Source organism: Aedes aegypti, chromosome 2 (assembly GCF_002204515.2).
Source record: "Aedes aegypti strain LVP_AGWG chromosome 2, AaegL5.0 Primary Assembly, whole genome shotgun sequence".
Taxonomy (NCBI): domain Eukaryota; kingdom Metazoa; phylum Arthropoda; class Insecta; order Diptera; family Culicidae; genus Aedes; species Aedes aegypti.
In genome coordinates, this window is record NC_035108.1 from 343,885,264 (window position 1) to 343,912,299 (window position 27,036).

General features: G+C 41.9%; 1 protein-coding gene across 2 annotated transcripts; it reads left to right on the plus strand.

Moving 5' to 3' along the window:
- Window positions 1-1,723: 1,723 nt before the first annotated feature.
- Window positions 1,724-25,887, plus strand: LOC5569392 (VWFA and cache domain-containing protein CG16868). 2 transcript variants are annotated; one of them, XR_002500758.1, is made up of 5 exons: window positions 1,724-2,724; window positions 17,544-20,408; window positions 23,472-23,757; window positions 23,814-24,784; window positions 25,291-25,887. XR_002500758.1 is itself a non-coding variant. In XM_021846149.1 (4 exons), the coding sequence occupies exons 1-4, from the start codon at window positions 2,290-2,292 to the stop codon at window positions 24,674-24,676; spliced, it is 4,449 nt and encodes a 1,482-aa protein (XP_021701841.1). In that variant the 5' UTR covers window positions 1,724-2,289; the 3' UTR covers window positions 24,677-25,887. The 2 variants fall into 2 exon arrangements, 1 of the variants encoding a protein (XP_021701841.1); XM_021846149.1 differs by having other exon boundaries at window positions 23,814-25,887.
- The last annotated feature ends 1,149 nt before the right edge of the window (window positions 25,888-27,036 follow it).

Here is a 27,036-nt window from a genome sequence, read left to right on the forward strand (position 1 = left end):
GAGTGGGGTTCTGGTAATTTCCTCCAGGTTTCTGGAAATGTTCTCACGTCACACGGACATCGAACATAAGTTTTGCATTTTCTAAAGCTTTTATATTATTTAGATCTATTTTGTTAAGGTGAACTAAATAATATTTTTGAGAAAGCCCTTTCTGAACAATGCCAGATTGGGTTCTCTTTTTCATTATGATTACTTGGACTGGGGAAAATCCAAGTAAATCATTTATTCCTTTTTTGATCTCTTCAGGTGATTTATAGTCACCTGAGAAACCTTTCAAGACAACTTTGACAAACGTTCAGTTTTGTCGCAATAAGTAAAAAAATGTGCTTCTTCTCTTCAAGATGTTTGAGAAGAAGTTCGCGATCTTTAAGAGTTTCCGGCAAAACACGACAGTCCCCTTTCTTTGCGATTTGGATGGAAACCTTGATTCCCCTAATGGAGTTCAAGATCTCCTGCCTAAATCCCCCAAATTCGGAACAACTGACCACGATAGGCGGCAATCTTTAGGGCTCATTCATTTATTTCACAACGCTGAAATTGGCCATTTTGGACACCCACCCACCCCCTTGTAACGCTTTTTGTATGAATATTATTAAATTTTTGTATGAGCCGTAACATCGCGAGGACACCTACCCACCCCCTCTAGCGTTATGAAATTTATGAATGGGCCCTTACTTCCTCACTTGAATCAAAGAGCCTGGGCTAGAGGCTGCTTCGATTTGATGTTCGGAAAATTTGTCTAGAGCATCGAACTGATTGCTCATTTCGATACAATTATCAACATTATTCATTTCACCCTTGGAATAAAGTTCGCATTCCGGAGAAACGTCCTTTCTTCCATTCTTGCCACGTGACAGTTTAAAATCCCACTTTTTTGGAAGGAAGTTGTGAATTCAGAGATTCATCCTTCCTTTTGTTTGTTGTTGCAATCATGTTTAGTGAATAAACGAAAGAAGACGTGACCTTCGAGAGGTTTTTTCCAAGACAGTGTCCAAGAAGGATTACCACCGCTGTCTTTCGCCAACGGGTCCAACGAAAAATCGTAGGCACGGGTCCAAACAAGGATCGTAAAGGGATCAATAGTAGAAAAAATAATACTGAAAAGTACTGTTTGATTGCTTTAGGTACTTTTTAAGAAAACTTCCAAGAGCAGAGAGAATTCGTGTACGCACAGCACGAAGGTACGATGCGCACTGAACACATCTTCCTGATGGGTCCGCGGCTACAAAGCAAAGCCATGCTGAAGGTGTCTGGGTTCGATTCCCGGTCGATCCAGGATCTTTTCGTAATGGAAATTTCCTTGACTTCCCGGGGCGTAGAGTATCATCGTACCTGCCATACAATATACGAATGCGAAAATGGCAACTTTGGCAAAGAAAGCTCTCAGCTAATAACTGTGTAAGTGTTCATAAGATCACTAAGCTGAGAAGCAGGCTTTGTTCCAGTGGGGACGTAATGCCAAATATAAGAAAAATAAGAAGAAATCATTGATTGATTTCCAGATCTGAGAAAAACTGAGTTTTGGGAAACTTATCAGTGAATATGGCAATCAGTATGAAAGAAAATGTTAGTTATTACATTTAACCTGAACAAAATGTGGCTCACCCTATTGTATCATACGCCAACTACTCATTTTTTGGGTAACTACATATCAGCGTGCACGAGAGCCTCGACTGTCATCCGTCAAAAACAAAAAACTGTTGCATGCATGTATGCGTGTGCGCTCTTTGCTTTGCTTCGAACGAAAAGTGAACGAGGAACAAAAAATGAATCGACATAGTCCTCGCGTAGTTCGCTAATTTTTGCTAGAATCCTCCCCATTTCAACACTTATTCCGTGCCAAAACTAGTGACAAATCGTTCCGGAGTGTTTGCTTTATTGAATTGAAGTGTAGTTTGTACGTGAAATTAGAATGCTGGCCGTCGGGAAAGGTTTATTTCTGGCCCCATCGAAACTTGTCTTCGTCACGAAAAAATCCGAAGAAAATATGACGATCGACAACCAACAAGAAGAAGAAGACGAGTTCCATCATCAACCAAAGGCAGCCGAAACGAATGGAAAACAACATCAACAAGAGCAGCAAAAGCAAAAGCGGTGCTAAACAAAAAAGAAGCGGGTGGAAAGGAAAGGAAAATCACAAACAACAAAGAGTTCCGACACAAAAATCCCGAAACGAATAAGAACGGGAGGAATTCGATAGAAGAAAAAGCGGAAGGTCTCCTTCCAGAACAGAGCAGCGAATTGCACACCCCGAGACGAGACTGGATTTCAAATAGTAATAGCGACAAGATGACTTCCTCCTGTGGACGATCGCCGCATCAGTATTATTCTTATTGCTTCCATTATCTGCTGGTGATGGCGGTGGTGGTGGCCTTTTTTGGGGGCTGCCGGCAAACGAATGCCTCCTCCGGGTCCTCCTTCAATCATATCTTTGTAAATAACATAGTTCCTTCGATAAGTAGTAATGTAAGTGGTCCTAGTAGTAGTAACAATGCGATAAGCATTGATAACAATAGCAGCAACAGCAAAGTGCCTTTGGCTTCGACGCCCAGTGTTCCGGTGTTCCCGTACGTTCCGATGGCACCGGTTATTCAGGCTCAGCAGCAACAAGTGGCTGGATCCGACCGAGACCGAGACTACAACAGCATACAGCAGCTGACGCAAACGCTGGAAATTAAATTGAAGCGAATACGGAACCAGGAGTTGGATGTTCCGGTTGTGCAGGTGAGTGTTTTAAGATGCTAGCAGATTTCACTGCTAGGCAGTACTAGTTTGCGTACTTTAAATGCTTTTGCAATGGATTTAATTTGATTTAATTTAATTAGACTCGCGGTCTTCGAATCTGTTCTGAGAGTTTTCGTAACACCTATTAGTTTTTTAGAAAAATGGCGGTTTCTTTTTAGAGACTTTCCAGCGAACAATTTCTTCGAATAGAATCCATCACCAGTAAGAAAATTTTCTTTGCTTCGGAGAAAATACGCTCCGGAATTCGCCTATTGATCTGTATTTCAATGCAACTCTAAAAGGTCTCTATTTCAACGGAAGGTCTATAAAGTCTCAATTTTAACCCAAATGATCTCTAAAGTATCTTTTTTTCCTAATTCTGCTCGTAGTGAATCTAGATGCAAAATTCTACAGTCTACAGTGAAACCTTCAGATTATTACCTTAGCGTCCGTTAAAAAAAACTTCAAGAATTTCGTCTCAGAGTCCTCGAGGATAAGCTTCAGGAATCATCCTAGTGATTTTTCCAGAAATTTAATCTGGAATACTTTTAGGAAACCCTGCAAGGATTTCACCAGAAATCCTCAAAATTCTTCTACTAATAATTCTCCCAAAATTTCTTATAGCGATTATTCGAAGAAAGCTTAGCGGAATTTATATAGAAATTACTTCATGAAATGCCCAATAGTTGCCCTCAGGGATTATTTCGATTTGTTTCAAAGGCTATTCTAACGTTTCCTTCAATTTTTTTCCGAGAAAATGCACAAGTTTTTGGAAAAAAAAATGGTTGAGCATTTTTTCCAAAAAACTCTGTAAGAATTCCTTAGTCTATTAATGTGGATTCCTATAAAATTCATCCACGTTTACTCTTAAAAACTCTTCCGGAAATTCCTCCATAAATTCGCCCTATATGCTATACACCTGCTATACATTCTTCCAAACATTTCTCAAAGAATTTTTCTATAAATCGTTCCAAAAGTCTATTTGATTTTTTTTTTATCTTATCATTTATTTAGCAGGCTCAAGCGCTCTTAGGCATTACGGAGCCGGATTCTATTGATTTATTTTACAAAATCATAATTGCTTCTAATTATCTAGGTTAGTTTTGGGGAACCGTAAAACTCGCGGTTTGGTCGAGGTTAAGGAGTACAATCATTTTTGGAAGGGATGGGAATTTTGGGTTTACTCGTTGATCTTCAACAGCAGCATATTGTAGTGGCGTTATTGGTGCTGATCAACGCAGAGTGGACATGACGACAACCTGTAACGGTACAAACAAACGGGTTTCGAGGGAAACAAGGTGGACATCCAAAAAACGGGAAGGGGTATACGAGGTGGACAAGCGGAACAAAAAAGCATATTATCAAACAAAAACGTCGATTTGCTTCAAGAACTTGTAAACAAGTAACATGTAGTCAAAGTCCAGTCTACCCAACACATCTCTAATGTCTTCCTTGTCTGATTTTCCTCGGGCCCTGAGAGATATACATAGATTTGATCTGGCAATTCCGTATTCGGGACAGTACCAGACAACATGGTTGATGTCTTGGTAACCAGTTCCACAACCACATCGATTATTATCTGCGAGCCCTATTCGATAGAGATGCGAGCCTAACGAGTAGTGGTTGGACATCAGCCGACACATTATCTTGATAAAGTCGCGACTCATGTTCATCCCTTTAAACCACGACTTCTTTGACACCTGCGGGAGAATGGAATGTAACCACCTGCCCAAATCCCCTTTATCCCATTTTTGTTGCCAACTGAGCAAGGTCTGCTGACGAGCAATTGTGAAAAATTCTTCAAAGGCGATTTGTCGATCATAAATCTCGCCTTCCATAGCGCCCACCTTGGCGAGTGCGTCCGCTTTCTCATTGCCCGGAATCGAGCAATGCGAGGGGACCCAAACCAAGGTGATGGTATGATTCGACAAAGCACTCAATTTAGATCGTATTTCACTGAGAAAATACGGTGAGTGCTTTACCGGCCTCATTGAACGTATAGCCTCGATGGAGCTGAGACTATCCGTAAAAATGAAATATCGATCAGAGGGAAGAGAGGCAATTCGCTCTAATGCATAGTGTATAGCCGCTAATTCTGCGACGTATACTGAACAAGGGTTCTGAAGTTTGTGGGCGGCGCTATGAAATTCGTTGTATACACCAAATCCAGTGGAATCATTTGTTTTTGACCCGTCAGTATAAAACGTTCTGTCGCTGCTGACCTGGCCGAACTTGTTTGCAAAAAATAGTGGTATGACCTCCGATCGGAGCAGATCTGGAATTCCATGGGTTTCATGCCTCATGGTCAGATCAAAACCTACAGTGGAGTTGGAGAGATTTGGGAAGCAACTACGATTGGGAGCATTCAAAGAAGGGTTAATCTCCAGACTCATGTACCAGTAGTACAGTGTCATGAATTTTGTTTGAGGATTGCGTTCGATTAGCTTTTCAAAATTTTCAATAACCAATGGGTTTAATACCTCACAGCGGATGAGGAACCGGAGGGACAATTCCGCGAAACGATCTGATAAAGGAAGAACTCCTGCTAATACCTCTAAACTCATTGTATGAGTCGAATTCATACAGCCTAACGCGATTCGAAGACAGCGATACTGGATACGCTCAAGCTTCAGAATGTGTGTTTTCGCGGCGGATTGGAAACAAAAGCTACCGTATTCAAGGACCGAGAGGATTGTAGTGCGGTATAACATTATCAGATCGTCCGGGTGGGCTCCCCACCATGTTCCGGTCAGTGTGCGCATGAAGTTGATTCGTTGTTGGCATTTCAGATACAGATACTTAATGTGCTTTCCCCAAGTGCATTTGGAGTCGAACCAGACCCCAAGATACATATGTGAAAGACCCTGAGTTAGTTCCTTACCCATGATTCGAAGCCCCAACTGTGCTGGGACATGCTTCTTAGAAAAGACAACCGACTCAGTTTTCTCCGGAGAGAATTCGATACCCAGCTTTAACGCCCAAGTAGACAAATTATCTAGAGTATCTTGCAGTGGTCTTTGCAAATCATCCGCCCCTGGTCCTGTTACGGAAACAACGGCATCATCTGCAAGCTGTCTTAGCGAGCAATTTCCCACGAGACAATCATCAATGTCTCGGACATAAAAATTGTAAAGAAGGGGGCTTAAGCATGAGCCCTGGGGGAGACCCATGTAACTAATTCGTGAAGTTGTTGAGGTACCGTGAGAAAAGCTCATACGTTTCTCAGACAACAAATTGTACAAATAGCTGTTTAATAATGGTGAAAGCCCACAGTTGTGTAGTTGGTCTGAAAGGACATCTATGCATACTGAATCAAAAGCTCCCTTAATGTCCAAAAACACTGATCCCATTTGCTCCTTTTGAGCATAGGCCAGTTGAATTTCTGTCGAAAGCAGCGCAAGACAGTCGCTCGTTCCTTTGCCTCTGCGGAAACCAAATTGCGTATCTGATAGAAAACCGTTCGATTCAACCCATTTGTCAAGCCGATGAAGAATCATCTTCTCTAACAGTTTGCGTAAACAGGACAGCATCGCGATAGGGCGGTACGAGTTGTAATCCGACGCGGGTTTTCCGGGCTTTTGGATGGCAATCACTCTCACTTGTCTCCAATCATCCGGAACAATGTTGCGTTCCAGAAACTGATTGAATAAGTTCAACAAGCGCCTCTTCGCGACGTCTGGGAGGTTTTTGAGCAAGTTGAACTTAATCCTATCCATTCCTGGGGCAGAATTATTACATGAAAGGAGAGCAAGTGAGAATTCTAGCATCGAAAAGGGTCTATCAACTTCGTTCCTTTCGGTTAAGTTAACGCGAACCTTTCCGTGTACTGGAACGGAATCAGGACACACTTTCTTGGCGAACTGGAAGATCCACCGAGAAGAGTGTTCTTTGTCTTCATTTACCGCTGTCGCGTTCCGCATTCTTCTCCCGACGGTCCATAATGTTGTCATGGAAGTTTCCCTAGAAAGCCCGTTTACGAAATTGCGCCAATATCCTTTTTTCTTCGCTTTGACGAGGCTACCAAACTTGCGTTCAAGAGAGGTATAGCGCTCATAGTTTTCACGAGAACCGCGTTTCCGGTATTCTTTAAACGCGACGGACTTTTCCCGATATACTGCGGTGCACTCATCATCCCACCAAGGGGTGGGTGGCCGTCTTCGAACTTTCGCTCCCGGTATTGGTCGACGCTGTGCTTCAATAGCACTGTTGATAATTAACTCGGATAAGAACTGATACTCTTCCAACGGAGGAAGAGCATCGACCGACTGCTCGCCATCAGAGATCGCTTCAGCATATTTTCCCCAGTCAATGTGCTTGGTGAGGTCGTATGCTACGTCGATTTGGCGGACCTGACACGAATCATTGGAAATTGAAATTTTGATAGGCAGGTGATCACTACCATGGGGATCTTGAATTACTTTCCACGTGCAATCCAATGATAATGAATTCGAACAGATTGAGAGGTCTAAAATACTTGGAGGAGCTGGAGGTTTGATACGTGTTGCTTCCCCAGTGTTTAAAATAGTCAAGTTGAAGTCGTCGCATAGGTCGTATATCAAGGTTGAACGGTTGTCGTCGTACATTGACCCCCAGGCTGTACCGTGTGAATTGAAATCACCTACAATCAACCGTGGGGCTGGCATAGCACAGCAGATGGCTGTAAGCTCTCTGCGAGATATCCTGGCACTAGGAGGTAGGTACGTACTTGCTATGCTAAAGCTTTTTCCTCGTATAGTAACCTGACATGCAACTACTTCAGTGCCTGTCATCGGGGGAAAATCAATTCTATAAAAGGAGTGGAGCTTGTTGATCCCCAATAATACCCCTCCATAACCATCCCCACGATCTTGGCGAATAATGTTGAAATCGTGGAAAGAGAGATTCTTATCAGAAGTTAGCCATGTTTCACTGAGAGCAAATACGTCACAGCGTGTGCTGTGAACTAAATACTTAAACGCTTCAATATTTTTAGAAATGCTTCTGCAATTCCACTGTAGGATTTCGACCATATCCCCGACCTCATTGGATGTATTATCCATCGAAAGATATGAACGATTCAAGAATCGGCCATTTTGAAGCCAGTCGCTTCAGAAGAGGTTTTATGAAAGAGAGTGCCTTACTAATAAGGTTTCTTATTGCGGGAGAGACTTCCATTACTTCGAAGATGATTTCCACAATCCCAGAAAGCGTTATTTTGTCGGAAGTTTCGACATGTTCTTGTCGAGATGTGAAGATGTTTGTTTGTTGGCTTTCCGGGCGAAAAACTGGGACATCTGGGGTTTTAGATGATCCCGGAAGTGAAGGGAAATCTCCAGGTTTGAATTTAAAACCTGGGGGAGTAACTTTAGTGGTATTTCCGTCACTTCTTGACTTTTTCAGGGAGAGTCGAGAATTCTGTTGAGCAACAGGAACATGAGAAGGCTGCTGACGGTGCCTTCGTGCTATAGCTCGCTTTCGCTTTGTTCCTGTTTGTATAACATTATATTCTTCACCCGCCTCAGAGTCAGAGCCTTGGTCATCATCAGGCAGGGTAGTAAAGAGGTTGTTACTAGCGATAGAGTGGGCTGGTGGAACAACAGTCGGTGCGATCTTCTTTAGCATTTCTGCGTAAGATTGCTTTGACCGTTGTTTTAGAGAGCGTATCTGATGTTTCTCCCGCTCTATAAACTTCGGGCATGCAGTGAGCTCATGTGGAGCTTGACCACAGCATGGACACTTGGGATCAGAACTGCAGGCACCCTGCACATGTAGCTCACCACATTTTGCGCACCGTGGTTTGTTACAGCAGAAAGGTGATGTATGACCAATTTGCTGGCACTTATCACAGTGCATAACCGTCGGCTTATAGAGGCGAACGGGCAACCGAAGTTTCCCGATCACCAAGTAGTCCGGAAGCGCCGATCCAGAGAAAGTTACACAAAACGAATTCGACGGCTGTTTTGTGCCATCAGGAGCCACCTGGTTCATTTGTCTGGCATCAAGTATGGCGACCGGAGGGACGGCACGGTTTTTAAATCCTCCAACACCAGATTTGATGTCAGCGCAACTCAAAAACGGTTCGGTGACCACTCCTGCGATCTCAATTTCTCGACTTGGAAGGTATACTCTGTACTCCATCGAGAAGAGATCGTAGGCAACAATCTTATTGGCCTGTTCACGATCACTAACCGTGACACGCAATTTGTCACGACTAGGAGCATCTAATGATTCGATGCCCCGAAACGACTTTGCCAGATCTTTTTCTATTTGCAATTTGTTCAATGGTTTGCCTTTGGGCCGAAAGAAAACCAGAAAGGGACCCTTAGATCCGGGTGGATAGGCTTTTAGGCGGGGGGTCGCTTCCTTAACAGTACCAGAAGAGGAGGAGGGCACCAGGGATTGGTTTACATTACGCGTATTGGAGGAGGTATCCATCGGCACTTGCGCACTGTTTTTTTTTTTTTTTTTTTTTTTTTAAACTTTATTAGAGTGTATTTTAACGCACGAGGGCTAGTTCTACACTACTTGCGCACTGGTCAAATATTCATATGACGGAGATTCAATCGATTCACCATCTTCCGAGGGGATAGAGCTAGATGAACCGTTTGTACGGGATGCATATCCTTGCGGGGTGATAAGGAGGGTGGGTGAGACTTCGTTGGTCTCCATTTCCGTGATATTCTGCGGAATCGATGTTAGAACGACATTTGACCGGTTTGGATTTGATTCATCATCCGAGGATATTTCGTATTGCGACGAACCCCCGCCTTTATCGTTTGGTTCCATTGTGGGGTGAGACTACCCCACCAGGAAAAATTCAAAATCGTATGTGCAATCAATTTTTAGCACCCTGCTAGATTAGATTTTGAACAATATTTACACTTAACAATAATAATAAAAAGGAAATAAATAACAACTTATTGTAAATTTAAAAGTTCGGTTAAGTTCGTTTGCACTTCAGATGAATCAATCACCTTAAAAAAAAAAAAAAATTGATCAAAAAAAAAATAATAATAATAATAATAATACTGAGGTAGACAAATTTACCTTTAGGTAAATTAATCACTAATATTAGAAAAAAAAAGAAAAGAAAAAAAAATATTTACAAAAAAAAAAAAAAAAAAAATTCAGTGAGAAAAATAATTAACGCAAAAGGGCAACTACACACTGGTAGGTGAGTTGATCACCGGCTAGCGTCGAGAAGAAAGATAGGCGGGCAGACAAAAGAGATCGGCAGAACGAAATAAATATCTATTCATCCAATGTAACCGACTGGCTTCTCTGCACTGCTGTTGGGTCTATTTGATGTTCTACAGCAGTTTTTTATTAATCCCTTCGATTATTCCTCAACAAGTTTCTTTAGGGCTTCCGTTCGATGTTTTTAGCAGAATTCATTTAGAAATTTAACCCAGAGATTCGATTGATTTCCCAATATTTCGAGCAATTCATCAAGGAAATCTGTTAAAACTTCCTTAACGTTCAACGCTCCGTCATCGTAATCATCGTCATCATCGAAACAACAAAAGCAGTTTTTCTGCTCAAGACTGAAAATTATTCGATGAAAATGTGTTCACTGTGTTCCGGTTGGAGAATAGAATACAATGAACACATTTTCCTGTAAATTTTCTTAACTTTGAACGAAAAAACTGCTTTTGAAAATTCCGAAATCAATGACGGATCCGGCCCCCTTAAGAGTGCAGGAGTTCTTACAGAGATCCTTGTGACTTTAGAACTTAAGCAACTTTCATCTGAAGTTGCTTTGTAAAAATTACATTCCCGAAAAAAATACTCAATATTTCCTAAAAGTCTATGATGCCTGGATAAAATACTTTAAAACTTCCTTGAAAAATATTTCAAAGAAATGCATTATCAGGATACCTTAGTGTTGGACTCTAGGCCTGATGACACCTTCGGTAGTGAACATTTTCCAGGGCCTAACACGAATTAAAATGGGATGTCAAACGGACTGGTAGATATCCATCCATCATTGCTTCATTCGATAGTTTGGTGAAGATTGTTGTCGAACTTCTTCCATACTATTATCCACACACAGTTTGTTCTCTCCATTTATTATCCATAAATTCACAGCTTTACAATAACAGGCCACTTTATTATACACATTTATTTACATTATTAAATACTAATTATAAACAGTTACAACACGTAAAACACATGGTCGTTCTAGTCCATCTGGACTCCGTCGGGCCTTACTACGCACTGAGAAGTGCTCGCATTGAAAATATGTTGCAATCTAAAAACCCTTGCCTCGGCTATCTCCGGGAAAGGGATATTTACTACTTCTTTTTGGGGGATGTTGGGGTGATATGGGATCGGATGAATTTTTATAATGTTTGTATGGTTTTCTGCCTACCTTACTCCCAAACACTTAGTGTAGGAATTTCTAGAAATAAGCTTAAGCAGTGATGACCGTACAATTCGTAGTTGCTACTCCGAGATTGACCGGAATAATCAAAATTGTACAGGGAATCAACAGATGTAGCTTGGGAGTGGGAATTTCTAGAAATCCTGAAAAACATTTTTCAGGAAATCCTATGAAATTTCTGACGACACCTCTAAAGAATTTGTCATACACTTTATAGAGAAACACCTGATAGTTTTTGAAATTATGCTTGGTAAAATTCCTATGGTAATTTTTGTAATTATTGTTGAGAAACTCCAGGTCGAATTTTTGTGGTATCCAAGGAGAGTCCTAGAGGATTTTTTTTAATTATTGAAAGATTTCCCTGAGAAATAATAACTAAATGAACATTTGAAGAAATCTTCGGAATAATATCAGAATCTCTGAGCAAATACCTGAAAAATGTTCTGTTAAAATTCGTGAAGAAAATCATGAAAAAATACATAAAGTAATACTAACAGCATTGTTGGAAAGCATTAGTGTAAATAAAGGCTATCGTGCGACGTTTACTTAGATGCTTTCCTCACTGTAACGGCAAGACAATGACAAAGAATTTCTTGAAATTCTCGTTCATTTTTCCGTCACTACAGCTATTAGTTTAACCTATAAAACACATTTATTTCCCGAAAGTCTTCAAAATTATATTGAAATTTAAAAACAACAATAAAATTGCTCTCGTGAGAGCTCTGTCATTGAGACATGACGAAGTGAGTTCATGAAATATAGTTTTGTCTAGTGACGAAAAAAAAAACTCGTTTCGTCACTGCCGCAGGCTGGTCAAACAGCTCTGTGAGTGCTTCGTGAAGCCCAAGCAGGACAGTTCGGTTTTGCGTCGTCCGATAAATTTTGCTCACGGTTTCGCGCGTGTGTCGCTGGAGTTTTTTTTCCTGTTTTGGAGCGTCTTGCTGGGTAGATATTTGGGAAGGCACAAGCAAGACGGTTTGTTTTCGGGACGCCAAGAAGTTTTGCTGTCAGTTTCAGTTTTGTGTTCAGTCGAGGATGGATTACCAACTGGTGAGTTCGTTTCATGCTTGTGATAACACATTTTTTCTTGAAAGCGTAACTTTTAAGTAATATTAAAACAAACTTTGTATGGTTCGTCACTATAAGTGTCGGCATTATGCTTTTTCTTATACAATTTCAATATACATATATTTTTCTCATTTTGACATTACTAAAAATTATCTTTTGAATTGTTCGACAATGTGAATGTTGACGTACTTTTTAAAACTTCTACCATATCGAGACAAAATGCACAGTAATACTCATATGTAATTTTCAAACAAACTATGTATAGTTCGTCACTTTAAGTGTCGGTATTATTGCTGTTTCAAATAATTTAAAATTTATACATGTGATTTTCTGTTATAGATGTTGACGTATTTTTTAAAGCTTCTACCAAAAACTTCTCGAGACAAAAATACAAAACTAGGGATATAAGTCGTATATTTCCCCCTTGTCCATGGATCGCATCATCGACCAGAGGTGACTCCCAGATCTTTTCCTCCCTCACTAATAAACAACCTTCCTTTGGTGATTGTGGAGATGCAGAGGTATTCTTGGTCTCTAGAAGCAACAATCATTACACCCTAACATTCCTTCCCCATCCCAACTGACTGTAAGGACTTGGCCGGCGCCGTTATTGATCAATAATATTAGATCTGCTAAAATTGCACTTCGAGAGTAAGCGGAAACTCCCATCCCTTATTAATTTGGATCGTAGTGCAATTCTTACCAGTTCCTATCAATCACGGAATAGCAACCGTTGACATGTACAGTCAGTCTATGCTATGCCGCAGGCTGGTCAAACAGCTCTGACTAGCAGTACTGTCTTGTAGTAAAATCACGAATAATTTCCAAAAAAGTCTTAGATCTTAGAGGAACGTCTGGTCTAATTCTATAAAGAATTAAACTTCTAGAACAAAAGCGGTCTGGAGGCCCAGACAGCCGTAGCGGTAAACGCGCAGCTATTCAGCAAGACCAAGCTGAGGGTCGTGGGTTCGTATCCCACTGGTCAAGGATCTTTTCGTAATGGAAATTTTCTCGACTTCCCAGGGCATAGAGTATCTTCGTACCTGCCACGCGATATACACATGCAAAAATGATCAATCGGCAAAGAAAGCTCTCAGTTAATAAATGTGGAAGTGCTCATTAGAACACTAAGCTGAGTAGCAGGCTCTGTCCCAGTTGGGACGTTAACGCCAGAAAGAAGAAGAACAAAAGCGGTTCCGAGTAAGCTAAATTATTAAAAATTGCAATTTTTTTATGGACATCAATAGTTAGTTGATTGTTCTACAATAGATTGACCCTTAGGTCAATTATTTCGAAGTTTTATGGGACAATTTATTCCAATGAATATTTATTTATTTATTTGTATTTGATCCATCTGACATAAAATTTGTCTTAATGAATATAAGTAAAACTAAAAAACAAAACGAGTAACAAACATCAACATTACATGAAATGCACACTTAACTATGTCTAAAGTATTCAGCAAATCGATTACGAAGCGTCGTCATAGTGATGTTAAAATCGAAAAGATGATAAATTTCGTTGAATTTCGTTGCCATATATCTAGTTGGGTCATGCTGTCCATATAGAGTGTTCCGACTGCCGAGACTGACAAAATTCCGTCTACGCAGATTCCGCTCCGGAGCGTAGATGCTAACATCAGCCAGAAGGGATGGCGAATCGATGTCCTCTTGAAGCAACTTGGCTACAAAAGCGGCTTGCGATACACAACGCCTGTTCTACAAAGTATCAATCCCAATAAACGACAGCGGTCTTCGTAAGGAGGCAGGTTACTGGGATCACGCCAAGGAAGATTTCTAAGGGCGTGGCGCAGGAATTTTCTCTGAACAGATTCAATTCGGGTAATCCAACTGGCGTGGAACGGACACCACACTATCGCAGCAAATTCCAGAATAGAACGAACTAGAGCGCAGTAAAGGGATCTCAGACACAGCGGGTCGCTGAAACCTTCTGTTACCTTCCGAACAAAACCAAGCTGTTTGTTTGCCCTCGAAACGATGTCATTGAAGTGATAGTTGAACGTGAATTCTTCGTCCAACCAAACGCCCAAATCACGGACACGTTGATAGCGTGTATTGGAAATGAATAGGGTTCCGCTTTCGGTTAAACGATATAACTTGGCATTTTTCAATGCTCAACGTCATGCAGTTTCGTGAGCACCACGCTTCGAAATCATTCAACAATCTCTGAAGGTGATGGCAGTCATCCAAGGAGTCGACGATCATATAGACTTTTGTATCATCGGCGTAGAACAGCCTGGTCCCGGGCGGTAAGACTAGAGATGCGTCGTTGATGAATAGTGAGAACAACAAAGGCCCAAGATTGCTGCCTTGTGGCACTCGGGATAAATTCGTGAATGAGCTCGATTCATTAGAGCCTATTTTTACGCATAACGATCGGTTGGTGAGATATGATTCAAACCAATCGATGAAGCTATCGGACACGCCACATTTGCGAAGTTTTTGTAGAAGGATTCCGTGGTCAACACGATCAAACGCCGCTTTCAAGTCCAGATACACTGCGTCCACCTGTTTACCAGCATCGATCGCTCGTATGCATTGCGTTGAAAACTCAACAAGGTTAGTAGTGACAGACCTTTTCGGGAAGAAACCATGCTGATCACTGGAGATGTACTGTTTGCAGCTATTGAATAAGGAGTCGTTGATGATAATATCAAATACCTTTGAGCAGACACATAGTGAAGTAATACCACGGTAATTACTCACGCTACGTTTGTCACCTTTTTTATGAATTGGAAATAGGAACGACATTTTCCAACTTCGTGGGAATACTCGGCATCCAAGTGAACGATTGAACAGCTTCACCAAAGGTATAAGCAACGCTGAGCATCTTTTTAGTAGCGCTGGCGGAATCCCGTCTGGTCCAGGAGTGTAGGAGGGCTTCAGCTTGGTTATCGCACTTGCTACTTCCCGTTCAGAGATTTCAAACATTTCATAGCTGAAGACATCACGAGTAGTATCATCCAATGCAACATGAACTTGCGATGGCGCAGCAACGAAATTGTTGAAAGCACGTTGGAACTGTGCCGCGAAGAGTTCGCATTTGTCGCTGGCGCAGTCGGCTGACTGCTCGTCTAGGTACATCGATGTCGGTAGGCCGTTTTCTTTCCTTTTCGAGTTTATGAACGACCAAAATTGTTTTGAGTTCGTACGAAGGTTCTGTTCCGTTCTTCGTTTATAGCGAGCATACAGTAAAGCATTATAATTCCTGTTCTCACGGCTTGCTTCATTGAATGCCAATTTTGTCTGTTGCGATCGATTATTGCAATAGCACCGAAGGGTAGCAGAACGTCGGCGCCTAAGCAGACGTAATTGACCGTTAGACCAAGGCGGCTTGCTGTTCGGGCGACGCGGTGGAACATTATTCGTGACTGCTTGGAGCACAGAATTCGTGAAGAAATCGACAGCTTCATTAATATCAGGGATCGAATCCAGATGGTTCCAGTCAACAGACATTAATGCGACATTTAATGACTCAAAATTAGCTTTTTGGAAGTTAAATCCAGTGTAGTCGTGTGACATCTCGTATGTAATTGGTAACGGGCACATGACTATCAGCTCAATTGTGCAGGATGATGGTCATCAAGTGTCGTGAGTGCTTCGGCCGCTGCAAGAAGTGTGAAATTAGGCAACACAGACGAGGACGAGATCGAGGGTACGGTTTGTCGTGTTCGTCAATGTGTTGACCTGAGAGAGTCCATGGAAGCAAAACCCATCCAAAAATGAAGAACTCGCTGGGCACATACGAGAGCGATCTAGATCGAAAGAGAGACGATTGTCCGCTTCAGCAGCCCAGTAGATGTCTGACTGATTATAATCACCAAACTGAAGAATTAAGTCGTTTTCTGAGAGGTTGTTGTGAACGGCTGCGATTGACTCAATATGACAACGAATAACATCCGCATCGTTCTTCATGTCAGGTGGTAGGTAAAATACCCCAATGCTCACATTTTTGTCAGGCAACAGGATCCTAACCCAAAGTTGTTCAAGCTGGTCGTTGACAGGTGTAGGGTCCGAACAGCAATTGAATTGCGAAGAAACAGCTATCAAGACTCCGCCACCTCTCGATTTATTGCTGTTTAGAGCGCTGCGATCTGTCCTGAACACGGAGTAGTGACTCCCAAATAGCTGAGCTGACAATATGCGGTGGTCTAGCCAGGTTTCGGTTAAAACAATCACATCATAATCCAGCTCGGTAACAGCAAGGAAGAAGGACTCGATTTTTGTACGCAAGCCACGGACGTTTTGGTAGTAGATGCGCAGACTGGAAGGTATGAGATCGTCAGGTAGTATACTGTCAGCACATTCTGTGTACTTGCCTGACTGCACAGGTTGGGAGACCCCTTCACCATACCCTACTACAGGATATTGAACTAATCCTACCAATTATTCGATTCAGCTAGCAAAACCGGTATACCATTTGTGTTACCATGGGAAAAAAAGGATTAAATTTTTTTCTTCCTGGAATCTCACACACTAATGAGCTATGATAATGAGGGAATGAAAAGATATAAACAAAGAGAAACAGACGTAACACTTAGAACAAATCGCGATCAAAATCATAGTCGCGAAAACATGTACGCCCAATGCTAAAAACACTGTAGGTGGCCGATGGACCAACAGGTGGCGGTAGTGTGTTAACGTCAAACACGAACAAAAACGACGCGAGCGCTGCGGGTGGTCGATTGACCACCTACATTTATTCGAATCGATCGTTAAAAAGTTGGTCGATGGATAGCAGTGAGAGTGTGACGTCTGTTTGTCTGTGATATAAAGTTGATACTCGCCTTTTGACGAGTGGTTTTCATAACGTATGATTAAACTACATTTTTGAAACCTAACGGCAAAATGGGTCAACCTTCGTTAAATTCATTTTTTTATTTCTCTGAACAAATCTGCAATACTAACAATAAGGTTACATGTTGTAATGGACAAAACTGTCCTATGTGATGTCGTGGATTTAAAAAGCCATGAGACACTTATTCGTATAGTGCAAGTACACACTCAGTTGAATTATGAATTTTAACTGATATGTGAGCAAAAAATCAAATTTATTCAAAGCAGCACCTTTGGGTGCCGCTGACATCACTTTTACTGAGATGTCAGCAAACGACTTTTAAGCATAGATTTCGGTAACCAGGTGTAATCAATTATTGTGAAACAAAAAAGTTAAATATCAGCGAAAATATACAAATTTGTGAATACAACCCCTATTTACTTCAGAAACTGTACGAGTTACGAAAATTCTAAGAACTGGAGAACAGCGAGCCCAAACGTATTGAATCCATTGAAATTTTTCAGCGCGTAAAAAAGTTTTGATTCTGTCACGTTATATTTTGCAATAAATTGTATGATTGTCTTATTTCCAGGAACTCTATGACACGATGGAATTTACTTCGGTTATTCGAAATGACATCGAAGAGTTGGAGAAGATGACCAAAAAGCTGACGGCCAAGTTTGGACAATCCGCTGCGGTGATAGATCGACTGAGGTCGTTTATTCATGAATCTGCAATTAGACACAGTGCCAAATACAACACAATCATCAACCCGTGTCCGTACAGTGAGCTGATCAATCCGTGGGATGACGAGCCGCAGTTCGATTTGCAGAACTTTATCCAAAACGCCAAGCTGATAAACTCGTCGAACACGTTGAAGCAGTTTTCGGGTGATAACGGATTTCTGGACTTTTCGGCGTTTCCTGCAAGTCCGGATGATCGTCCCAGGATTCGAATCAGTGATCAAACCGTAGAAGATAACAATCAAAGCTTGCAGAAACGAATTCTGGATCAGATCGCACATTTGCAGAGCCTTCTTTACAGCTTGAAACAGGTGTTCTATTTGTCGTCTTTCGACCAGGCGAGCGCATTCAAATGTCATTACCATCCGAAGGATGGTCGTTTGAAATCTTTGTACTTGTCCTCTGTGAGGAACAAACACTTTATGATTCTGCTGGATGTTGGCAATTCGGTCAGCTTCGATCAACTAGAAGTAGCGAAAGCGATCGTCAAATTCATGATCTATTTGTTGAATGAAAACGATAAGATTGCGATTGTTGCGGTCAGTCAGAAACTAACAACAACGGAAAGCTTTCTGGACTGCATGGATGGTCCGTTCGTTAATGCTACTGTGGACAATAAAGATCGCTTAGTGGATTTTGTAGATTCGCTTAATAAGACTTCATCGGCTGCTACACACGTAACGGCTTTTAGGTATGCGTTCAAGGCGATTAATGATGTTTACGTGGGTGTAGACACGGAACTTCCGGTGGTTTTCCTGTATCTGGGCAGAGCTCAACTTTCGCCAATCACTACAGCAGCTAAAACAGTGATGCGAACAATTGCAGAAGGACAATCTCGACTTCCGTATCCAGTTGTTCTGAATACCTGTTTGATTTTGTTGGATGAGAGGGAGATCCCTTACGAGAAGCAATTTATTGCAGACGTCACAACACAGAACTTCTCCAAGTATAACCTAAGTGGGGTGTTCTTCAAACCACTGGCAGGAAAGATGGTTATGATTTCGAAGCACAGTTTTGATGCTCATCGATTCGTAATTGCGTTGATGGAACCATTCTTGAATGACTTGAAATTTATCGAAAGCGGAGTTCGCATCCATCTGCCATATCATGAACCATCCACGCACGATACTTTGGTAACGCTTTCCGTCCCCGTTGGAACCAATGGACTCATGGGAATCGATCTCTATTTGAGTGATTTGGTGGAAGACGTCTCCTATTACAAGCAAGACGACGAGAGTTATGCATTTGTGATTGATCTTCACGGAAATACCATTATGCATCCTTCATTTCCTAGACCGCTGGCGGCTAGAGAGAGTTTCTTTATCACGAACATTACCCGCCTTGAGCGGGAACTGACCATGTCCGACTTCCAGTCTATCATTACCGAAGAAAGCGGTAACATCACCCTCAATAAACCTAACGCAAATCAAAGCACGGTTTATATCTGGAAGCGAGCGCGATTCTATATCATGTGTATTGTTAGAACGATCAATTCCGACCGCAATCCTAATATCCTGCTCAATGGTGCCAACTCGCGGTTCAGTCAACTGCAACAACTTCAGTATTATCACTTAAAATCGAACGCAGATTATAGTTTTATCACCAGCAATGGTGTCACCAGTCGCAATCTTCTATCCGATCTAATCTACCACCGCATCGACATCTATCCAGCTCATCTGCAGAGACCTTCAATTAGTACGTCGTCCAATTCCATACCGTTCGATCAGACGTCCATCGAATCGCCCCGCGTTTGCCGTCTTATGAAACAACTGGCCCTGGCAGATGACTCCACGTTATATCTCAGTTCCTCATCGTTCGAATCCCCTTATGCCCACATCCGGAACAACAAAGAACCTGCCAACGACGACGATAATGTTCGAGCCATTCAGAACATTATGGCCTATCTGAAGGACACCACATCGCTCTTCGCCAATCCCGGTCTGCTTCCGGAAATCCGTCGCGATGTCCTCGCGCTGCTCAAAGTAATTTCCAACTATCGACGGCGACATGGCGAAAGCAAACTAAACAAATACATAATTCGTCGCTACGCGGCTACTGTCAATGGCGTCCTAGAAGTCTACCCCGGAGGCCTGCTCGATACAGACATTGAACCCACCAAACGACCTTGGTTTGTCAAAGCCATGGAATACCCGGGGAAAATCGTGGTAACCAAACCCTACCTGGACGCTGGTGGCGCTGGCTACATCGTGAGTGTTTCCTATACCATCTTCGAAGGGATCGCAGACGCTCTGCACAACGCCGAAAACGACAAACCCATCGTGGTCGTCTCGCTTGACTTCACCCAAGGGTTCTTCTACAAGCTGCTCATGGAATCGTCCAGCATTTGCAACGCAGAAAACATCAAGTGCTTCTTGATGGACGACCGAGGCTACCTGATAGCACACCCCAAGCTCATCGAACCGGCCATTAACAACAATCGGCGCATGCTGGAGCACATCACGCACAAGGAGTCCCAGGTGGCCAATGACATACTCAACCACAAGCAGCTGGTAACGAAGAAAATGTGCTACAACTACGTCAACCGGACGGTGCAGCGGTTCTACCAGTTCAACATGTCCCTCGCGGAGGTGGTGACCAATCTGATGTATGGCGAGAAGACCAAGTACCAGATAATGCTGATCCCGGGAACCAATCTGTTCATCGGGGTGGTCAACTCGACGAACGACGGAGGGGCGTTCTGTCCGTGCAGTACGGTGAGTAGGATTATGTATATTTTATTAAATTTTAATTATCGTTTATATGTTTTTTTTTTACGGAAATCTAAAATTTTGCGACCATCACGAAATAATTTTAGATTTTGAACGCTAATAACTCAGCCATTTATCGATAGATTTTCAATATTTTCCCACCAATCGGTCGGAAATTTGAACCACAATTTTCTCGAATGGAGAAAAGTTTTGATTATCATCAATAATCTATTGAAAATTGGGAAATTGTCGACCTCTTGCTTACGCAACCAATCACTTGCAAGCAGTTTTTCACGCTTCTTTTGCGTTCCGCTTCGCACTATAAAAGCAGACCGATTCCTGCTTCTTCGCGCATTCTTCTTTTTGCCGTCAGACTGTGAAAACGGTCGGCGAGCAAGTCTTGAGTGCCTTTCGCATTCTAAGCTCAGTTTTCAATGGGACGCAAATGGAACAACACGCATATCGGATCCACCGCGACTAAAGCTGCTCTCACGTGACCAGCATCATCGTTTTCGGCCAGAAATTCGTCGCTACCAGCCAGTGCTCCGCTGTCATTGTCATGCAGGAGGCTCATTCTGTGCCACAGAGCTATTGATCATCAAGCTGCTGCAAATCCGGCGTCCAGATTGTGAAATCGCTCAAGATTTCTAAATTGACTCGCGCTTCCAGAATTGGCCCTGCAGGAATCGGTGCGCTAACGCAAGATTTATACGAGATGGCTGAAGAAAATCAGCCAAAGCCGCTTGTTGAAGCGCCTATCGTCATCGTCACCGCAAACCTCATCGGGTGAGGAGGATTTCAACCAGTGCGCCGTCAAAATGTGTCCGTGTTACTCGAATTCAACAATTCAATCAGCCCTTTTCAGGGTCAACATATGTGTACTAAAGAGTTATTTGTGAAATATTCCCTAATGTGTTTACCACATACTTGCTATAATCACTTAATTCTTCCCGTAGCATAACACAATATCTGATTTGTTATGAATAATTGACAATTGCCAATAGGGGTCTTCCTTAGCCGGGTGGTTAGAGTCCACGGCTACAAAGCAAAGCCATGCTGAAGGTGTGTGGGTTCGATTCCCGGTCGGTTCAGCAGGGTGACCAGCGCACCGGGAAATCGGGAAAACGAGGAAAAAGCCGGGAATTTCGAATCACCGGGAGAAAACGGGAAATATACGGGAATTTTAATTAGCACCGGGAAAATTTTGCATACCAAGTAATGTTTTAACCAGCACGATCTTAACTTAAGTGGATTTTTACAAAAGCTTCTGAATTCGAATCCCTAGTTTGTCAATAAAGTCAAGAACATATTATTTATACAAATCTTATTACTTGCTCTAATCCAGTAAATAATTAACCAGTAAATTAAAAACATTTGATGATAGTTTCTCTAAGCAAGCTTGCAGATCACTAAGATCAAATTAAATGCGTTTACAACCTTTGATATTCATTGTAGATTTGCCATTCACTTCTTGTTTGGGCTTGGTAAAAATAGTACAAAAATTCTAATTAACTTCAGAATTATAACTATTCTTCTTCTTCTTCTTTTCTGGCGTTACGTCCCCACTGGGACAGAGCCTGCTTCTCAGCTTAGTGTTCTTATGAGCACTTCCACAGTTATTAACTGAGAGCTTACTATGTCAATGACCATTTTTTGCATGCGTATATCGTGTGGCAGGTACGATGATACTTTATGCCCTGGGAAGTCGAGAAAATTTCCAACCCGAAAAGATCCTCGACCAGTGGGATTCGAACCCACGACCCTCAGCTTGGTCTTCCTGGAAAGCTGCGCGTTTATCGCTACGGCTACCTGGGCCCCACTGTTATTTTTATCAGAAATAATTGTCCTGTGAAAATGTTCAAGATTTATGGGGATAAAACATAAAAAATTCCATGCTGATGATTATGGCATGAAAAGTTGAACAATTGATAAATCCACTTTTATGTCTACCAAATCTGTGATCCTTTAAAATTTAAACTATGATTCATTCAAAGATTGACTTGATTCCATCATATAAACAGGGCCAAACTTTTTTTGACACTGAACTTTTTCATAACAAATTCCACGATTAAAGTGACCAAAATATCGTTTCATAGATCAAATTGGAATTTAGCAGAATCAGTATAAGCCCAGAAGATTTGAATGTGCAGCAAAATACCGGGTACCCCCGTTGGTTTGACCACTTTTAATCTGAACACTTTTTAATCTGTATCCCGATAATTTTCACATCGTTCAGATTAAAAATGGTTCAAACCTCATTTAGCTCATGGAACGGAGTAAAGTGAAATGGAAAGCTGTGGAACGGAATGCAGAATCAAAACATAACAGCAAAAGGGGTAACCAGTAGCACGGTTCTAGGGTGACTAGATGTTCAAACTAAAAATGAGCCCCGATAATTTGCATGAGGTACCGTTCAAATTAGCGGGGGTGCACGGTATATGATTTCCGTCTACCTCTAATAGAAATGTTTTGATCTATGAAATTTCCTTGACTTCCCTGGGCATAAAGTCTCATCGTACCTGCCACATAACGGCGATTATGTCCTTGCTGCAAAAGAGATGGCGTGAAGACCAGAGAGCTCCGGGTCGCGATCGGAGTAAGCTAGGACCTCCGTCGGGGACTAGATCGAGTAGAGCGGGCGTATCGTAGTATCGGTAATAAGTTGTCATGGCGCCTGCAAATCGGAATTAATTCTCCAACTGGAATTGCAGAACCGACCCTGACACTTGGCCGGCCAACGTCGAGTCGGAGTAGGCTGAGTACACTAGCTGAGTAATTCACGGAACAGCACCGGCAAATGGTCGTCAGGCGCCTAAAGAAAGGCTAGGAAATTTCCATTAAGAAAAGATCCTGGACCGACCGGGAATCGAACCCAAACAACTACAGCATGGCTTTGCTTTGTAGCCGCGGACTCTAACCACTCGGCTAAGGAAAGCCCCAATGCCTCCTCAAGCGTCCCTACCCCTATTTCCTCCAATCTATCCTATTCCCCTCCTTCCAAATTGTGTAGATATTTTGAAGTAGGTCCAATTGCACAAATATAACAAACTTTTAATGATCTACTTCCAGGTCGGCAACTCGTGCCTCAACTGCAACCGAATGGAGCAAACCGAATGCGAGTGTCCGTGCGAATGTCCCCTGGATTACTACGAAGATGATGCGAAGGACTCATCGTGCCGGCAAACCGAGAGCACTAGTGCAGGACGTAAGCCATCACCCCAGTCCATTCCTCTCTGTTCGCCCCTTCCGGAGGATCTGATCTCGATGAACGCCCTCAACTATGAAAGTGAATACGAACTGAAAAGCTGCATCAACATCAACTGCGAAGACTACACAACGCAAAACGAATGTCTCGGTAATTTCCATTAAATTGATGTAAAGGGTACAAATTATAACTTCATACATTTCCAGGGCTTGTCGGGTGTGAGTGGTGTCAAGTGGACATCGATGGTGAAAACACCCTAACGACACCATTCTGTACGTCACAGTTGACCTGTTTCAATGGAATCTTCGGTTCAGCCACTCCTTACGGCGATGTCATGAGCAGTAATATTATGGAATCAGTTTTGCCACCTGCTTACAGTGCTATAGGACCTGTAGCTGGAGCCATCCTGGCTCTTTGTTTGGTAGTCGGATTTGCCATGTACTGCTACCGGCAGAATACCGATCAAAGTGGTACATCTGATCAGCTTTACGATGACCTCGTAGCAGATCACTGTAACGGTGTTCCGCTGTCTAGGTTCGATATCGAGGACCACAGTCCACCGGATGATGGCGATCTAGGTCGTACAAATGCCAAGCAAAACCTACTCATGAACGGACAAAGCAATGCCAACTATATGATCTTCCCGAACGTTACTTCACCGTATCAAATGTCTTCCAATTACCAACGCCCAAACGCCGGATCCTCGGACCATGGCTATTCGACCATGACACATCACGAGGAGTCCGAGCATCTATGCTTATCAAACGCCGAACCAGTAGCTCCGAACGCTTCTGGAAAGCGTCTCTCGATGTCCGACTCGGCATCGATCAATACGTCGGTTTCGAGTCCTTACAGCAATCACCAGAATTTCTTGGCTCTGTCCAAGCAGCAAACTCCGCAGCTTGTTCCCAGTGACGAAGAACAACAACAGCAGCAGCAGCAGAAGTTCATCGATCCTTCACAAACGGTTCTGCCTTCACCGACGTCCGTTTCGCGAACGGGAATCTACGGTGGAGGACACCATATCCTCGTTCCGGTCACCGTCCATCGGAACATGGACGTTTCCTAACGAACAGTGCTAGGTTACTTATAAATTTTAGGCGTAGAATCCCATGCTGACCAATTAGTTGTACTCGTTCGCAGTGTGACCGTTAGAAAACGAGACCAACGCTATAGGGTAAGAATTAAACCCCTTTAAATGTACCTTATCAATGAGACCTACCGAGGCTCACGTATCCAGAGATTTCCTATACATGCAACGAATTATGAAAGTTAGATTGCTGACACTAATAGCTCAAACCCACACTGCGCTATTTTTACCGTTGGCACAGCATTCATCAATGTTTTGATTCAACTGCGAAATGTTGACGAACGTTTACTACATAGTATAACCTTTTATCCTCCCTACAATTTCTACTAACTGTTGACTGACTGTTGAAATTATTAATAAGCATTTAATTATACTTACATTGCGTCTTCAAAATGTGTGGCTTTTGCCGCTAGAGAATAAGAACCGCCATCATAGACAACTATCCAAAATACCTTCTTTCTGTCCAGCTAAATGTTTCCAAACGAAACTTATTGTTACTAATCGATAGAGAACATCAACCATACAGAACATAATCCCGCATTTACCTTGCATTTTTGCGTCATTTTGATCCAAATCATTTTTATCTAAAATAGACTGACTCATCTCTAAATCAAGACACCAAACTTGGAAACGTGGCAATTTGACATACCGAAGTGTTAGAGCTTACTCGATGAAACGATTTATCCAACACAAGCTTACGTTTGTCAATTAGATGTGAAAACAGAAAACACGTGACGTTAACTGATAAAAAACGAAAGGTTGTTACTTTCCGGAAAGCACTTCTACTATTAAGACGCGCTTTCTTCCCCACAGATGGTGCATTGGAAACTTTGTAATAAGCTTTACTTCTATGGAGACAACAAATTATATAACAGAAAACAATCGGCAAAAACTTTACTGGTCGGTGAACTGTTGCGAATTTTAGCATGTTTTTAACGTTAGGCGATAGTTGAATTTATACACTAATATCTGAACGAAAAAAAATGATAAAAATTAGATTATCTGCGGTAACTATTTTCTTCCTTTGTGGCACTTTAATCGATGTAATGTTGATTGGTGTTCTCATTTTTACTATAACTGTACCAGATAAATGTATTTTATTTGTAACAACCGCGAAAACTACAACAAGACCCATATTCGATGGTCGAAACGAATTGCAATGAATGTATTAAAAAAATATTGACTAATCATCAAGCAGTGTTGTATTGAATCCGAACAATTCCTTTCTAACGGTTCTAACTCTTCAATGTTTTTTTGACGTTAACTACGTCTTACGACAATATACTGGGTGATAATTGAAAATCTAAAATTTTGCGACCGTCACGAAATTATGTAAGATTTTGAACGCCAATAACTCAAATCTGCGACTCGATAGATTTTCAATATTTTCCCACCAATCGGTCGAAAATGTAAACAACAATTTTGTCGAATGGGAAAAAACTACTGATTATCGACAATAAACTATTGAAAATTTGGAAAATGGTCAGACTGTGAACATGGTTGGCGAGCAATTCTCGTGTGCCTTTCGCATTCTTAGCTCAGTTTTCAATGGGACGCGAGTGGAACCATTGTCATCCCCACCGCAAAGCTCATCGGGCGAGGAGGATTTCAACCTGTGCGCCGTCAAAATGTGTCCGTGTTACGCAACTTCAACAATTGGCTTGTGTAGGTGTATCCTGTTTTTCACATATTCTGATTCTTCGTTTAAAACTGAGCCAGAATCCAAAGTTTCACAATTTTCCGTACACTGTAACTATTTTTAAAACACGTTTGAATTTAGTATGGAAATCGCGTTTGAATCACCCCTTGGAAAATTTTACTTCGGGACGAGCTGTCATTATGTAAATAGAAATGTCATTTAGTCGCCGGAATTAAATCTCTTTTAATCATTTACTATATCAAAATTAAGATATTAAAGCGCAATGGATCAATGCACGAGTTCATTATTTGACGTTTTAGCGGTGCCGTGTTTTTTATGTGTCCATGGCAACAAGTGAATTCGGCACCGCTCAAACGTCAAATTAATGAACTCGTGCATCGGTCCATAAAATCGTGTTACACTTAGAAAAATGTGCTCTTTCTATCAAATTACAAAAAAAAATGTGAATTTTTCATCACTAAACAACCCAATTTAATCGGCCCTTTTCAGGGTCAACAAATTTGTTTTAAGAGGGCAGGATCCGTCATTGATTTCGGAATTTTCAAAAGCACTTTTTTCGTTTAAAACCAAGAAAATTTACAGGAAAATTTGTTCACTGTATTCTATTCTCCAACCGAAACACAATTTCACAAATAGGGTCGTAAAGGGCCCATTCACAAATTTCATAATGCTAGAAGGG